At 32.6% G+C, this 16302-nt stretch overlaps 2 protein-coding genes across 3 annotated transcripts in view; one reads left to right on the top strand and one right to left on the bottom strand.

Annotated features, from left to right (window-relative positions):
- Positions 1–873, bottom strand: part of LOC126887148 (zinc finger protein 160-like) — a 46865-nt gene extending 45992 nt beyond the window's left edge. For both annotated transcript variants that reach the window (XR_007698973.1, XM_050654510.1), the window contains exon 1: positions 653–873. Coding sequence is in view for 1 of the 2 variants with exons in the window: in XM_050654510.1 (XP_050510467.1) it covers positions 653–776 (124 nt within the window). In the remaining variant the exon portion in view is untranslated. The remainder of the gene's footprint in view (positions 1–652) is intronic.
- Positions 874–992: 119 nt separating this feature from the next.
- Positions 993–16302, top strand: part of LOC126887149 (GDP-fucose protein O-fucosyltransferase 1) — a 34488-nt gene continuing 19178 nt past the window's right edge. Inside the window, exons 1-2 of the mRNA XM_050654511.1 lie at positions 993–1137; positions 1194–1457. Coding sequence (XP_050510468.1) covers positions 1023–1137; positions 1194–1457 — 379 coding nt within the window. The 5' untranslated portion in view covers positions 993–1022. The remainder of the gene's footprint in view (positions 1138–1193; positions 1458–16302) is intronic.

The following is a 16302-nucleotide window of genomic DNA, read 5'->3' as shown; positions in this document are numbered from 1 at the left end:
GCACTTTCCAATACTTAACTCCAAATCACTAAAATTCAGACTTGTTACTCTTTAGAACCAGTGTATCTAAACCACATTGAAATTCCCAACTATAAACAAACACATGTGTTCCTATTCACTGTCTCATTCGTCAAGAGGCTGTTAAATGTAATTTATTACCCTAAACGAGGCGGATTCTCATTTTACAGGTCCAAACTGGTCAGCCTGCAAATTCAAATTGTAGGTAGCGTGTTGGTTTTTAAGATACACTTCAGGACGACCCTGTTTAGCTTCCATGCGAGTTTGTTTACAGTTGGGAATCTGTAAAATGAATAGACTTTATCTATTTGTAAAGCTAGAGCAGGATTATGAATGTATTCCTACCTAATAAACGAGAACCTATACAAGGAGCACTCTTTTAGAGTTTCTGTATCAAAAAAATACAAAATAATACCATAAAGGTACGATGGGAATGCACATTACATTCACTCGGAAGCCAATAATCCTCAATCACACAGACACATGTGCAGAAAAGTTTATTGATTAAAAATTAATTCTATATCATTACAATTATATTTAAATATATAAGAAACTTAGTATTATGTACCTTAATTCACCGATTAGAGTAAGTGATTTTAGTAAAAATAATATGAGTTGGTTTTTCTGTTCTTACCTAAAAGTTCTTCCTCTGGTTCATTTTTCAAGTTGTCCATATCTATTGACGTGGATAACCCAATCTGGGTACAATTTTGATCATATTCATCAAAGTCTCTCTTAATTTGAACTTTAACTTCCATAGCAAATAAAGTAAATAACAGAAAAATATCTACATCTAGATTCTAGCAATATAGAAAATAATAAAAATAATAAAAAAATATGCCATGCCAGATCACGATGACAGATGACACTGATGACGTACTGGTGCTGATGACAGTGACAGTCAGTACACTGACATCTGAACGTCAATTTAAGCAAAAAAGCAAAAAGAAGAATTATTATTGTAATCAAATCAAACCGGCTAATCGGTTTTGTGAAAAATAAATATGTTTGAATTTCAGAATAATTATCTGAAACTATTTATTTTTTTAGCATTATGTACATTGTTAGAAACAACAGAATTTGATCCTCTTGGTTATATTTTGTACTGTCCTTGCATGGGTAAATATTTTACCATAAAGTATCCCTTAATTTATATTTATTCAAGCAAATTTTAGGACGTTTTGGAAATCAGGCAGATCACTTTTTAGGAGCTTTAAGTTTTGCTCATGGCTTAAATAGGACCTTAGTTCTTCCCCCATGGGTTGAATACAGATATGGTGAATCCAAATCTATCCAAGTGCCTTTTGATACATATTTTAAAGTGGATCCTTTGCAAAAATTTCATAAGGTATTAACAATGGAGAATTTTATGAAAAATGTTGCTCCATATGAATGGCCAGAAACAGGCAGAATATCATTTTGTTATATGGCTAGAGGAGGTGAGTTTTAAAGAATAGTATGTTCATTTTGACTCCCATTAATATTTCGAATGAATTGCAACTTATTATGTTCCAAGAATACTATTATAAGATATAGAGATTACTTTTTTATTTTATTTGGAAGTGCGAAAAATTTAAAGTATTTTAATACTCACATATTTCTTTTTGTTACACAACAAATTGGTCATGTTTTAGAGTTCTCTGATTCGCTTATTGTGGTGAATCACTCCACATTTTTCTTGTGTATTGTCAAAGTTCGTTGTATGACTTGGCATTCGTTACAATTTTTTTCCTCTCATTTTGATATGTGCATAGTTCCCTCCAGTTTCTCACTTTCCGGATTTTGATGACCCCCCAAGACTTGGCCCTCCCATCTCTCTCCGGGTCTTCCCCTTAGTCATTCATTTTCAGGTCACCATCTGGTGACCTTAATCAGTAGGTTGTTTTTTCCTTCTCTCCATGTGTCCCAGCCATCTCAGCTTCTGTGCTTTTATAAATCTAACTAAATTAATATTTAATTTAATTTAATCTAACTAAATTAATAATTAATATTATAATAATTCTCTGAAAACAGAACTTAAAGAAAGGCAACGTAATGGTGAACCAAATCTCATTATAAAATATGTAAATGGTATACCAAAATTGCTCACAAAAAACATAGAAAATCAACAGAATTAAAGGTTCAAGCCACTTTCGTCAATACCTGTTTATTTTCAGAACGTCAGAGTTCTGTGAACAAAACTCAATCTACTCTATGAGAATATATCATACTCACAATGTGACATTATAGTGCTAAATAAAACATGGTTGACTAGTGATATTAACAATTCTGAACTACAAATATTTGACTAAAACATCCACCGAAAGGATAGATCTTTATCAACAAGCATTTTTTCTCGTGGAGGTGGGGGCTTATAGCTGTCCGTAAAACAATATCTAGCACAGCTTTGTTAGCAAGTAACAGTATTGAACATTTGTTTGTTAAAATTGAAGTTGGAAGCAATAAGATCATCATTGGTACTGCTTATTTTCCACCACGAAGTGACCAGAGAAATATTGGGAGTTTACGGAGAATGTGGAGAAACTATCGGATGAAAATCCGGATCAGAAGCTTTGTATCCTGGGGAACTTTAACCTTCCTTACTGTAACTGGTCCAAGGATGGAATGTCTTCGGTGGGTACCCCTTTGACAGGAGCTTCACCTCGTGAAGTTGAATCCATACAGATTCTTTCAGCTTCATGCTCATACCATAAACTTTATCAAGTCAACTCCGTTAAAAATGCACACAACAATTTGCTGGATCTGATTTTCATGGACGATGGCGAAGCTAAGATATCAACAGCAGAGATAGTCCTACTTCCTTTGGATATTCATCATTCACCTATATCTTTTGAATGTAAGTGTGAATCATGTGTTAACAACCCTGGACTGACTGGTGACGCTTTTTATAGAGATTTCCATGCGATGAACGTCCTAGATGTTACAAGTTTTCTTTCTCAATTTAATTGGGATAATTTGTTTAAAAATAAGTCTCTTGATGATATGATCAGTATTTTTTACGATATTATATACTTAACAATTGATATTTATGTCATCATCATCATCATCGGTGACCGCTGACAGCCCATGGAGGGCCATGGTCGCCCGTTGGGGTTTCTAGGCTCTAAAGTTTTACATGGTGTGGAGGCCAGCCACACGCATAACTCCTCAAAAGTTCTAAATGATATTTATCTAAAATATTACTTTCTTGTTTCTTTTTTTGAGGAGGTCTTTTCGGCGTTATGTGTGCTTTGCTTGTTTGACTATAGCTGCCCATGTTTTTCTTTCCTTTGCTTGTTTTTCCCATTCTCGTATTCCTAGGTCTTTCAAATCCTGGTTAATACCATCAATCCATCTCTTTCTAGGCCTACCTCTCGGTCTTTTCCCATTTAATTCTTTTCTAAGTACTTTTTTTGTATTTCTCTTATCATCCATCCTTTCTACGTGTCCTAACCAACTCAGTCGTTTACTTCGTATTTCTTTTGTGATAGTAGGTCTGTTAAACACTCTGTTTATTTCGTGGTTCATTCTTATACGCCATTCTCCATTCTCCTGTATAGGTCCATATATTTTCCTTAAGATTTTTCTTTCCCATCTAAGAAGTTGTTCCTCTTGTTCACTAGTCAAGGCCCATGTTTCTGATGCATACATTACTACAGGTCTCATTATTGTTGTGTATATTTTTACTTTTGAATTAATCGATACTGATTTTGACTTTATGATATTTTGTAGGCTGTAGAAGCATTTGTTTCCAAGCGAAATTCTTGCTGTTACCTCATCACTGTTTTTATTTCCTTCTGTTATTGTTGATCCTAAATATTTGAAACGGTCCACTCTTTCAAATATTTGCCCGCTCAGAGATATGTTGCCTTTCGTTTGTACTTTTTCCCGAGTTGTTATCATGTACTTTGTCTTTGAGACATTAACTTCTAGACCCATAGTCTGTGCCGCTTCTTTAAAATATGTATAAATTTTTTCTAGGTCTTTTAATGTCCAGCTGATTATGTCTATATCATCTGCGTAGGCAACGATCTGATTGAGCTTTGTAAATATTGTACCATCCCTATCTATAGGAGTTTTCCTGATTACTTGTTCCAACGCAAGATTAAAAAGTGTTGTTGACAGTGCATCCCCTTGTGTTAGACGTTCATTAATGTTAAATTCATCGGACAGTTGATTTTGGATCCTTACTTTTGCTTTGGTGTTGGTTAGGCATAGTTTTACTAATCTGATTAGTTTTTTTGGTACATTTAACTCTTGCATTGCGCTATATAATTCCTTTCTAATTATTGAGTCATACGCTTGTTTGAAATCTACAAATAGATGATGTAGTTCGGTATTCCGCTCGTAGAATTTTTCCAGCGTTTGCCTTACTGTAAATATTTGGTCTATAGTTGACCTGCCTTTCCTGAAACCTCCTTGATAATCCCCTGTTGTTTGTTCCATTATATTATTTAGTCTTAATTCCAATATTTTGCTAAATATTTTGTATCCAACATTTAGTAGTGATATTCCTCGGTGATTATTGCAATCTAACTTATCTCCCTTCTTATGTATAGGGCATATCACTGCAATTTTCCATTGTTCCGGCATTATTTCTGTGGTCCATATTTCTAGTATTAACTTTGATATTTCACTCTGTATTCTATGTCCTCCATATTTTAACATTTCTACAGTTATTGTGTCGCATCCTGGGGCTTTGTTATTTTTCATTTTTTTTATTACCTCTTTTATTTCTGCTTCTGTTGGTGCATATTGGTCTACTTCAATCTCTCCTACTAATCTTAGCTCTTCTGTTTCGTAACGTTGATTTGGTTTATTCAACAGTTCATTAAAATGTTCTCTCCACCGTTTTAGCACTCCTTTTTCGTCTGCTATTAAGTCCCCATTTTTATCTTTGCATAATTTTGTTCTTGGTTGGAAACCTTTTTTTTTAAGATTTATTTCCTTATAAAATAGTTTTATTTCACGTTTTTGTTCATATTCTTCTAGCCTTTCAATCTTATCTTTATTGTGTTTCCTCTTTTTAAATCTTAGATGTTTTTAAAATTGTCGTCTTGATATTTATGTTCCTGTTAGTATTCAGCAAAGAAATTTCCGGTGTGGTTTTCTCCAGATCCAAGTTACAATTATTCAGAAAAAGAAAGTTCACAAAGAATATCTGAGAACTAAATCCCCCACTCTCTTTAATGCGTTTCTGCATTAAGGGCTCAATGTAAACGCTTAAAACAACAATGTTATTGTGATTACATTGCATTAACTGAATCATCTCTCAGGGATAATATTAGAAATTTTTGGAAATTTGTTAGTAATAAAAATAGCAAACCTAATATACCATCAGTTGTACACTATAATAATATCACTGGTTCTAGTGGTACAGAACTTGTTAATTTGTTTGCTGAATACTTTTCAAAAACGTATAGTGATAGAGATTGTGTTTTGCAGGATAATATTTTAGATTCTGGTGACATCAACTTATCACAATTTACTATATCTCAATTTGGCATTTCTATTTCGTCTATATTATATGAAAAACTTTCCATTTTGGATAGCAACAAGGGGCCAGGTCCAGATGGTCTTCCACATTCTTTTCTTAAACACTTAAGCTTTTTACTTTCTAGACCTCTTTTTCACATTTTTAACCTGTCATTAAAGACAGGGATGTTCCCAGCTTACTGGAAAACTAGCTTTATTAATTCTAAAATCTGGAGATAAGTCTCAAGTGAACAATTATCGTCCGATTAGCATTCTGAGTTGTATTCCCAAAGTTTTTAAGAGTCTTGTTTGTGACTATTTGTCAGCAAGTTTAAAATGCTGTTTTATCGACCAGCAATTTGGATTTCACTCTAGCCGCTCCACTGAATTTAGTTTATTGACATTTACTGACTTCCTTGTGGAATCTTTGAAGGTGGCTTCCAGGTTCATGCTGTATACACAGACTTTACAAAGGCGTTTGACCTGGTAAATCACAAGATTTTAATCAATAAGTTGAGAGGTCTGGGTATCCAGGGTGAACTTTTAGAATGGTTGTTATCCTACCTATCTGAAAGAATACAAATAGTATGCGTTCAGGGTTTTCAATCATTTGAAATTAAGGTACCTTCAGGAGTGCCACAAGGTTCACATCTTGGACCCCTTCTATTCAATATCTATAGTTACATAGTTACATATGTTAATGATATTGCCTCCTGTTTCCACTTTGCCTTTTTCCTAATGTTTGCTGACGATTTAAAATTATATTTTAAAATCGAGAATGATGGTGACTATCAAAAATTACAATCTGACTTGGATCAGTTGAGCTATTGGTGTGATAGCAATGGAATGGAAATTAATGTTAAAAAGTGTCACTTAATGGTTTTTGGTCGAAATAGAACTCCTACAAATCATATCTATACTATTAAGGATTGTCCTTTAGACTCTGTATCTCAGATAAAAGACCTAGGTGTTGTGCTCGATTCCATCTTATCCTACATCCCCCATATCTCATCTATTGTCTCAAAATCACTTCAACTTTTAGGGTTTATCAAACCTTGTGCAAAAGACTTTCTAAATATCCCATCCATAAAAATATTGTATTGCTCACTTGTGAGACCTCACCTGGATTACTGTTCATGTGTTTGGTCTCCACACTATAACACACATGTTCAAGCTATTGAGAGATTTCAGCAACAAGTTCTTAAGATTTGTTGCATTTAAACAAAACCAGAGGGTTGATGAAGTTAACTATTCTAATATGGAAAAGTCTCTCAACATAACCTCTCTCCAAATCTGACGCATGCATAAGGAGCTCATAATGTTTTATAACATACTACACTCCATTAATTTTGGTCCTCAACTATTGGAGAAAATTAGCCTCCATGTTCCCAGTAGACAAACAAGGCTAAATCAACCCTTTTACGTTAGACCTCATCGCACAAACTATGGACACAACTCCTTCATGTCTAGAACACCTAGGTTTGCTAGCCAATATTCGGAAAGTTTAGATTGTTATAGTTTTCCAAAAGAATTTAAAACTCAGCTTAAAAACTGTGTCTGATAACTTATAACCAGTGGCGTGCTGGCCATATAAATGAATCGGTGCAATCACCGAGAGGCCGCGGCCTCTTGAGGCCGGTCAAATAGGTAGTAAAATTTTCACATAATATTTTTTTTAATCATTGTAAAATACAATTTAAGTAAATGAATAAGACTCTATATACATAAATATATTAATACAGATCATATTTATTTTCATACATACAGGAATATTTATGGTTTTCCAATTTCTTTCAAACATGTAGGTACTCTGCAGAATAAAAAATGGAAAAACGTTTTACACATTTTTGACCGAATTATTGGAAATATCGAAAAACGATTTGATCAAGACAAATTTTGATAAAATAGGAAATGGTATAACTTTAACGGCATTTAAATCATTTACTGAAAAATTAAGAAATTTTTATCCTACCATATCTGCGACTGCAATTAGAGAAGAACTCGTGGATTTTGCTGATAAATGGATTGTAGTAAAAAATAGGATTTTGTAAAATACTGGAATTATACAACATCGAGTTAATGGTGAATATGTTCAGTCGACAGAAAATATAAGGGATGAGATGATATTATTAATCTAAGTCTTAATGAACATGAAGTAACAAATGACAATGTTGTTGATATCGTGAAAACTTTACCTCCGTGTGATACTAAAAAGTGAAAAGATGGTATATAGCTTGCTGTTACCCTGTTTTGCATAAGTATAACTTATATCAGTGTGCTTATCCAAATTTAAATATAGTACATAAACATTTATTAACTCTTTCAGTGACACAAGTATCTTGCGAAAGAAGCTTTTCAACATTGAAATACATAAAAATCTGTTAAGAAGTACTTTAACACAAGATCACTTGGAAACATTTTTATGCTAATGGCTATAGAAAAAAAAGCTTTTCATGAGCTTAAAATTATGAAATAATCGACGAATTTGCTCAAAAATCTACTTTCATCTACGGAAATTATTGATCGAGAGTTAAGTAGATAATTATTTTATATCATAATTGCAAAAAAATGTTTAGATTATTGCGTTGTATTAACATTTTACTTACTTGCTTACTCCTAAGCCTTTCTACCTTTAGGTGTAAGGCTATTAAAATTTTAAATATTATTGTTAAATTAAAGTATTTGCACTGTACTTGTATTTGTACTCTCTTGTATATTATATGATTTACTTAAATTCAACTTACAGTCGGAAAAATGAAAGAATACCCATGAACGAACATATAAAACATGCTGTATTTTCGCTGGCCAATTTTTTGTGTTACAGGGTAACAGGAAAATACAGCGTGTTTTATATGTTCGTTTATGGGTATTCTTTTATTTTTCCGACTCTATACATAATTGAAAAATTCTCAAAATTTTATTGTACTTTTATCTTAATTACATCAAATTCATATTATACTTATTCAGGAAATTATGGTTTCTGTCTTACTGCATACAATATTGTCATACGTGTTACTTATTATTTGTACGATTGCTTATTCTTAAATAAAAAAATATATAGCAAATTTAAAAAAAAATCATTGAATTCAAAGTTTTATGTTTGATTTAAAAATAATTTATATTTGTTTTAATTTAATAAATAACGAATAAAACACCCTGATAATAGAAGGTAAAATGATAATGGGAGGCCGCTTTTCTATAAAATCACCGGGCCGCTTGAAAAGTTCCAGCACGCCACTGCTTATAACGTCCTTGTATTCTGTACATTTTTTGTTATTGTTTGTTATTTAATGTTCCTAGTTTGTATGATTAAAATTTTTAAATATACTGTAGATTAGGTTAAAAATCTCATGTGATTAATGTTTATACTGTATTTTAATTGGGTGATTGCCCATTGATAAATAAATAAATAAATAAATCTTCTTCCTTCATTATGTCTTTTAATTCATGGTTCATTCTTCTTCTCATTTCTCAGTTTTCCATTCTTATAGGACCTATAATTCTTCTGAGGATTTTCCTTTCAAATATTCTTAAGTAGTTTTCTATCTTCATTTCTCTCGTCTTGTTATCTTCTCTTCTAGAATAGAAGATAGATAAATAGTAGTAGATAAATTGTTGTTCCTTTGTTAATTTCTAGACCTCTTTTCCACCCTTCATTTGCTAGGATTGTTACTGCTTTTAATTGTTCCTTGTCTCTTCTCATAAAAACTATGTCATCTGCATATGCTTCTATTTGTGTTGAGGCGTGGGCTCTAGTTCCTTTAATTCCACTGGCCTGGATTGTTCCTTCTACTGCTATGTTGAATAGTGTGGTTGACAGGGAATCGCCTTGTCGCACTCCTGTTTCTATTGCAATTGATTTTTTGCTACCTTTTTCTGTTGTTACCTTACCTTGAGATACATCCATAGTTACTTTTGTTAATATGATTAGCATTGCTGGTATATCTTGATTTTTGATTTCAATAAATAATTTATTTTTTCCAATACAGTCAAAGGCTTGTCTGAAGTCTACGAAGAGGGTGTGGAGTTCTATGTTGTGTTCGTGGCATTTTTCGATTATTTGTGTAATTATCTGGATTGCATCTGTAGTGGATCTGCCTTCTCTTGCAGTGGTGGCTCGTGAGTTTTACAATAGGGGAGGCTCTTACTATAAAAATCTAGACAAATTTGCACTAGCAAAAAAATGCACCAAAAATGTAATTTAAGGCTCCATTTGTTTTTGACAATTTTTATTTACATTTCACCTTATGGGGACCCTCCCTCTTACCGCATGCTTGCATTGATAACTGAGATGAAGAATAGCTTTTGTAATTAATAATAATAATAATATTGTTAGAATTATTGATAGATAGATAGATAGATAAATTTATTGATCTTTTTGTATCATTTACATGACATAAGACAAGTCACAAACATGGTATACTGATACATAGTACAATAAGTAGGTTATTAAAAAATACTACACTAAAGTAAACTAAAGTTATCTTATTAAAAACATTAATGGTAACAAACATTTAGTAGAGAACAAGATTACGAGACTGATAAAATAAAGTATAAAAATATCGGAATCAGTTGCTAGTTCAACTGATCTGAAAAGTTTCCCCTTGGTTGAGGTTGAGGATGTTCCAGGAACCTTTGACCTTGCCTGAAGTTGAATCGACTAAAATATACGTTTTTCGGCCAGAAATTTTTTTCGTAAACTTTTTCTTGTAGAGAGGGATCGACTCCTATCATGAAGGCTTGGTTATTGGATCGGACAAAGTATGTTGGAAGTTTCTTTACATAAGTATTTTGTTCACCTGATTGTTTCATAATATAGGCCTTTATATTGTCTTCTGTTACAGTATCACGGACTCGTGACAAGAAAAGCCAGATTTTCTTCTCAGATTTATATATACCCTGGAAATTTTCATCCCCATCTCCACTGCCTATATTATGGTTACGGGTTTTCCTAGTTTTCCTTTTTACTGAGGTAAAACCTTCTGCTTCCGACGGGTGATGATTAGCTTCATTTATTTTTGATGTTGAAGGTTTCATTCCTGCCAGATTGTCATTGGTTAAGTTGATTACTTCATTTAATTTTTGTTCACTTTGTACTCTCATGATTTCAGCTGCTACCTGGTTAACCTTTATTATTGGATCACCCTGTAAATTAGGAGTTCCCATATGTTTTGGTGATGACAAATTGCCTTGATGTTTATTTTTGTTGATTTGGTTTTTTGTTACAGATAAGGTTTTTGTATCACTTACCTTATCTATTGGAAGCAAGTTTTTTGGTTGGTTGCTATTTTGATATGGTCTTGGTAGATTTTTATTAAGGTGATACAGTAGCGATCAACAGGTAGCAAAAACGCGTTCCAAGATTGCGGCTGTAATTTTGAATATTTTTTCGAGATATTTGGCACACGTGTTCGTAATATAATAAAGAATGGCGGTACAGAGCCCAATTTGAAAAATATATTAATATGTGGAAATTACTCTGTAATTAAGTACAATATTAAAAAAACGAGCATGTACCGCCATTACGAAGAACAAAAAAATACACTTTCTTCAAATAAACTTTTTTATCCGATGCCTAGATTTTGTGTCATTTTGGAACTACTAAAATTTTTTATTTCATTAGTAGTTCCAAAATGACACAAAATCTAGGCATCGGATAAAAAAGTTTATTTGAAGAAAGTTTATTTTTTTGTTCTTCTTAATGGCGGTACAGGCCTGTTTTTTTAATATTGTATTTAATTACAGAGTAATTTCCACATATTAATATATTTTTCAAATTGGGCTCTGTGCCGCCATTCTTTATTATATTACGAATACGTATGCCAAATATCTCGAAAAAATATTCAAAATTACAGCCGCAATCTTGGAACGCGTTTTCGCTACCTGTTGATCGCTACTGTTTCCTCTTAAATGATGAAATTTTATTTTCTAATGACGTTATTTTCTCGTTGAGTAAAAGGATTACCTGACATTTATCGGATATTATAGTGTCTTTGCCTGTTATTATTTGTTTCAAGAGTTTGATTTCTTCTCTAAGGTAGGAGTCTTCATTTATGTCAATCTCAGCAACTTGTTGAGATGGTTCATGTTTAGTCTGTTTTTTTTTAGTTCACTAGCTTGTTTTAAACATGCTGGGTGGAATATTTCACTGCACTTTATGCACGTCACTTTACTTTTAACTTTTTTGGAGCAATGTTTACATGTATAATTTACATTTTCATTGGGAGCAGGTGAAGTGTCAACTGCTTCACCCGCCATCTTTTCTGACCTGATACTAAAAGAACTTTATAAAAACAGGATTAAATCTAAAATTAATGAAATTTTTCGAATTTTGGGTTATATTTACCCCACAACGATAGAAGTTCCTTGTAATTTACGCGATTAATGGAATCATCACTTTCATCGTGTCCGCGAAAAACTAATTCTTGCGAAGCCCAATATATTGTTATATCGATAAGCCTTTTTAAACTCATCCTATTCTCCAAAACCTGATTATTGTAAGTAATTATGGCCTCTTTTTGAGCTGTATCTAAAGCAGTTACATACTATATTTTGTTTAGCAAAAATTTTTAATTTACACGACGAAAATATGTGATCTTTAGATTTGGAATGTTTTTCAGTTGAACGAGGTAAATTTTTTAGATCTGAATATCCTATTTTAGACCATGTTGTATGTTCGGTTTTTATTGAAAATAAGATACAAGGATAGCAAAAAATTTTTTCCCTCTTAATAGACCCAGTTAATCAGTCCCATTTATTATACCAATTAATATTAAATGCACGATTTTGACGATTACCTGAGGATTTAATAATAGTTAAATTTGGCTGTGGTCTTCCTAAGGTTTTAATAATATAAGCTTTATTATATTTATATACTTAAAGTATTAAAATTATTCCTGAGCAGCCAGTCAATTATATCTTCAGATATTTTGATTTCTTAACGTATCCATTTTATATAAACAAACAACGGTATAGAAATTGTAAAAATAACCTTACCAAGCCAATAACAACACAAATAAAAATATATTAATTACAAAAATTCACCAAACACTAATTAAAAAAAAAATAAAATGATAAAAACACACCAAGAAATACCCTGACTATTAACTTCCTAAGGCAAGCCGCACACCAAAGAAACATCAAACGAAAAACATGAAACATGAAACGTAAAACATGTTTCATGAAAAGAAAACACTGCTAAACAAATCTCAAAGTCCGCCTACCAATGAATCGAGTGGGATTCATGCTCATGACACATTTTTATTTTCGGAGAGTTTCATAAATGGCCGGACGTATATTTGTTTAGCAGTGGTTTATTTCCATGAAACGTAATTTACGTTTCATGTTTCTTTGATGTGCCTTATAGAATATAAGTAAAAACACAAGAGAGTCATTCTGGTTTAGCCTCCCTTGCCTTATATTTCTGGGTAGTATGACGTGCAGGGATTTAATATTACGTTTCTCTATCAAGTATTATTGTACGCATAGGAAACTATATTGCTGGTTTCGAGAAGTTTGTCGTAACTTATAACACAACGGAGTCGAGTCTGGTTTCTGCCTCCTTGGTAGGGATATGAGGAGCTGCTCAAAGCGTATAGGTGGGTATATAGATGCGTTAGTTACAAGTGTGCCTTTGCAATAATTTACACTTTGTATGAGTACGAGCGCTTGTTGTTTCTCGTGATTCAAAATAAACAAAACAGTGACATTTCATCAATAATTATAGAAATATTATGTCCCAGAGATGACATAAAATGTGTAAAAATTTATGGGGAGGCTAAGCCTCCGTTGCCTCCTCTGACGAGCCGCCACTGCTTCTCTGTATCTGTATTTTATTTTTTTCTTATGAGGGCTGTTAGAATTTTGTATGTTGAACTCAGTAAAGTTATTCCTCTATAATTATTACAGTCTGCTGCTTCTCCTTTCTTAAATATCTGTATATTCTAGCTTCATTCCAATTTCCAATCCTCTGGCATTTCTTTTGCTTCCCATATTCTAACTATTAGGTGCTTGTTAATAATTTTTCCCTCCGTATATAATTAGCTCGTTGGGAATTTCATCTGGACCAAGTGTTTTTTTTCTGTTTCATTTTTTATTGATGTATAAATATTCATCATATGTTGGTATCCCTATTTCATTATCTCTCATGTCTTCCATTGTACATTCTTCCTCTTCAGGGCTTTCTTTGCATTTATATACATAGTTCTGTAAAGTGTGTTTCCCTTGATCCATTGTCAATTTTAACCACGGGTCTGTCTTTCCTTTTTTTGAGCTTTTATTATTATGTTGTCATTACTATTCTCTTCTAGGTCCTTTAACAACTCTTCCATCCACAGGTTTTTTGTTTTTACAACATTGGTCTGCTACTTTCTTTTTTTCTTTGTATTCACTTCTTGCCATTATTTTCTTATTTTTATTTCCCCTTTGTCCTGGTACCTCTTCAGCTGAATTCAAAAAGGATTCTTTTATATTTCTCCATATTTCCTCTTTGTTATTTGCTTTTGTTAGATTTTCCTTTAGGTTCTCCTTTAATTAAATTCTCTAGGTTCCATCTTCTTTTGTTTTGTCTTGTTCTCTCTGTTTTAATTACCTTTATTTTTTACTTCTCCTAATTGAACCACATTATTTTTTATTTACATCTAGTTGAATAAAATTAAAAGTCTGTAATATTACTTTTGTTAGTATCATTCGTAAACTATTTGAAAATATAACAGATTTACTTTTTCAAGGCATTTAAGAGGTTGCATCATAGTGTATTGTTAAACTTCAAATATTAAAAGTCCATGATAATTTGCTCCAGTGTCTTCATATCAAAATCTGCACATTAACTCAAATTATGGGAGGTTTCACAAAGTAAAGTTGCCTTGTGGTAAAGAGATAACCAGTGGTTACACAGAAATATACTTTTCACAATATAAGGTCAATGGCTGGGATTGTGGTTAACCCACAAAATTTTTAGCCCCAGGTTAGGTTATTGGTTCCAATGGTTGCAAACATTTTTATATTGTTTTTATCAATACTTATTATATATCCTTTTATTTTTAACATTTTACCTTATATTTCTTTTCACTGGTGGCTAGAACAAATCAAAAGATGGACTAAGTATTCGCTCTCCTTCTCACAGTCAGATTTGATGACATTGAGTAAAGAGGACGTCAGCACCAGGGCAGTCGAAGTAACATTTGATACGAACATTTACTGGGTGTTCGCTGCTGGAAATGAGGGCGAATTTAGTAGGTAGGCTGTTGCGTTCTTACAATTGATTCGCTCAGCTTCATGGGTGTTTCAAGGAAGAGGGCAGCATCCCAGTTTCTTGGGGTGTTGCAATCTACTCTGATGGTCTTTTGAAGATTTCCTACTCAAAAAAAAAGAATGTGTGTGTACTGTGTACGCACGTAATAAGTTATTTTTGTATTATATAGGTAATTTCAACGAAGGAAATATTCTTAACGGGTTATTTGTATTTTATTTAAATATTAAACTAACTTTCTTATCTACCACTTTCAAAAAATTTTTACTAAAACAACCAAAAATAAAAAAAAATATGGATCGCCCAGGATTCGAACCCGCGACGTTCCGATCTCGGATCTAACGCCATACCAACTACTCCATCGAGGTCCTTGTAATTGACACGTAAGTTTCGGATATAATTACACAACATGGCGACAAATAGACAGTGTAAAAATGTTATACCTATATAATATTTTATTATTTTACTACAGAGGAACACAAATCCAAAAACACAAGAATTATAATAAATAATACATTTACTAAAAACACTAATATATTCTTTTAATGACTTATTTGCGCGGATACAGATACATACATACCTATCTTGAAAGATCAGCAACGAACTACATACAGTCTGTGTGCGCAGGCGCGCAGATTTATGAACAATTTTACTCTCAATCGAATCGCGCCTAAAGAAGAATAACTTCAAAAAGACTAAAATATTCCACCCTAAAACTGTACTTCAGAAATCAAAGATTAAAATATCATTAGATAAATAGTAAGTTATGAATCTAAATGTATGATGACAGAAAATACAAAAAGCAAATTATAAGTTTTCTATTTTTAGTTAACTTGTCACAGGTAGCTCTTTCAAGACGACAGACTTAGTAAAACACAGGTTAAAAACAAAGTAAATATATTTAAGGTATTTATGTACAGATCCTGGAGATAAAAATAACGTTCCTACGATGTTATATCTTCTCAATATTGTATTACGGAGTTGAATCCTGGACACTCACTGAAGCAATGGAGAAAAAACTGGAAGCCTTCGAGATGTGGCTATACAGGCGAATCCTAAGGATATCATGGACAGACAAAATAACTAACGAGACCGTATTACGAAGAGTGGGTAAAGAAAGAGAGGTGATGTATACCATTAAAAGGAGAAAGTTAGAATATCTCGGACACATAATGAGAAACGGCACTAAATACAGATTACTGAAGGTAATCCTTCAAGGTAAAGTATTCGGAAAGCGAGGAATTGGGAGAAGAAGAATATCATGGTTAAAGAACCTGAGGAAATGGTTCTTTACAACAACAACTAATCTATTTAAAGCATCAGTTAATAAAATAATTATAGCCAGAATGATCGTCAATATTCGAAACGAATAGGCACTAAAAGAAGAATGTACAGATCAAAATAAGTAAAATAAAATATAATTCTATATATTGCCCCGTTGCAGAGAAGTCCCCCTGTATAGACGTCTGCAAAAGATAAACAAAATTAATAACAAAACGAAATATCCTTACACCTCACTCCAGTGTAAGATACAAACAGTCACGCGATCAAAATATTAATAATTTGTCGGAGCACGTTCA

The sequence above is a fragment of the Diabrotica virgifera genome, chromosome 6, assembly GCF_917563875.1.
Source record: "Diabrotica virgifera virgifera chromosome 6, PGI_DIABVI_V3a".
Classification (NCBI taxonomy): domain Eukaryota; kingdom Metazoa; phylum Arthropoda; class Insecta; order Coleoptera; family Chrysomelidae; genus Diabrotica; species Diabrotica virgifera.
This window is presented reverse-complemented; position numbering and strand designations above follow the sequence as displayed.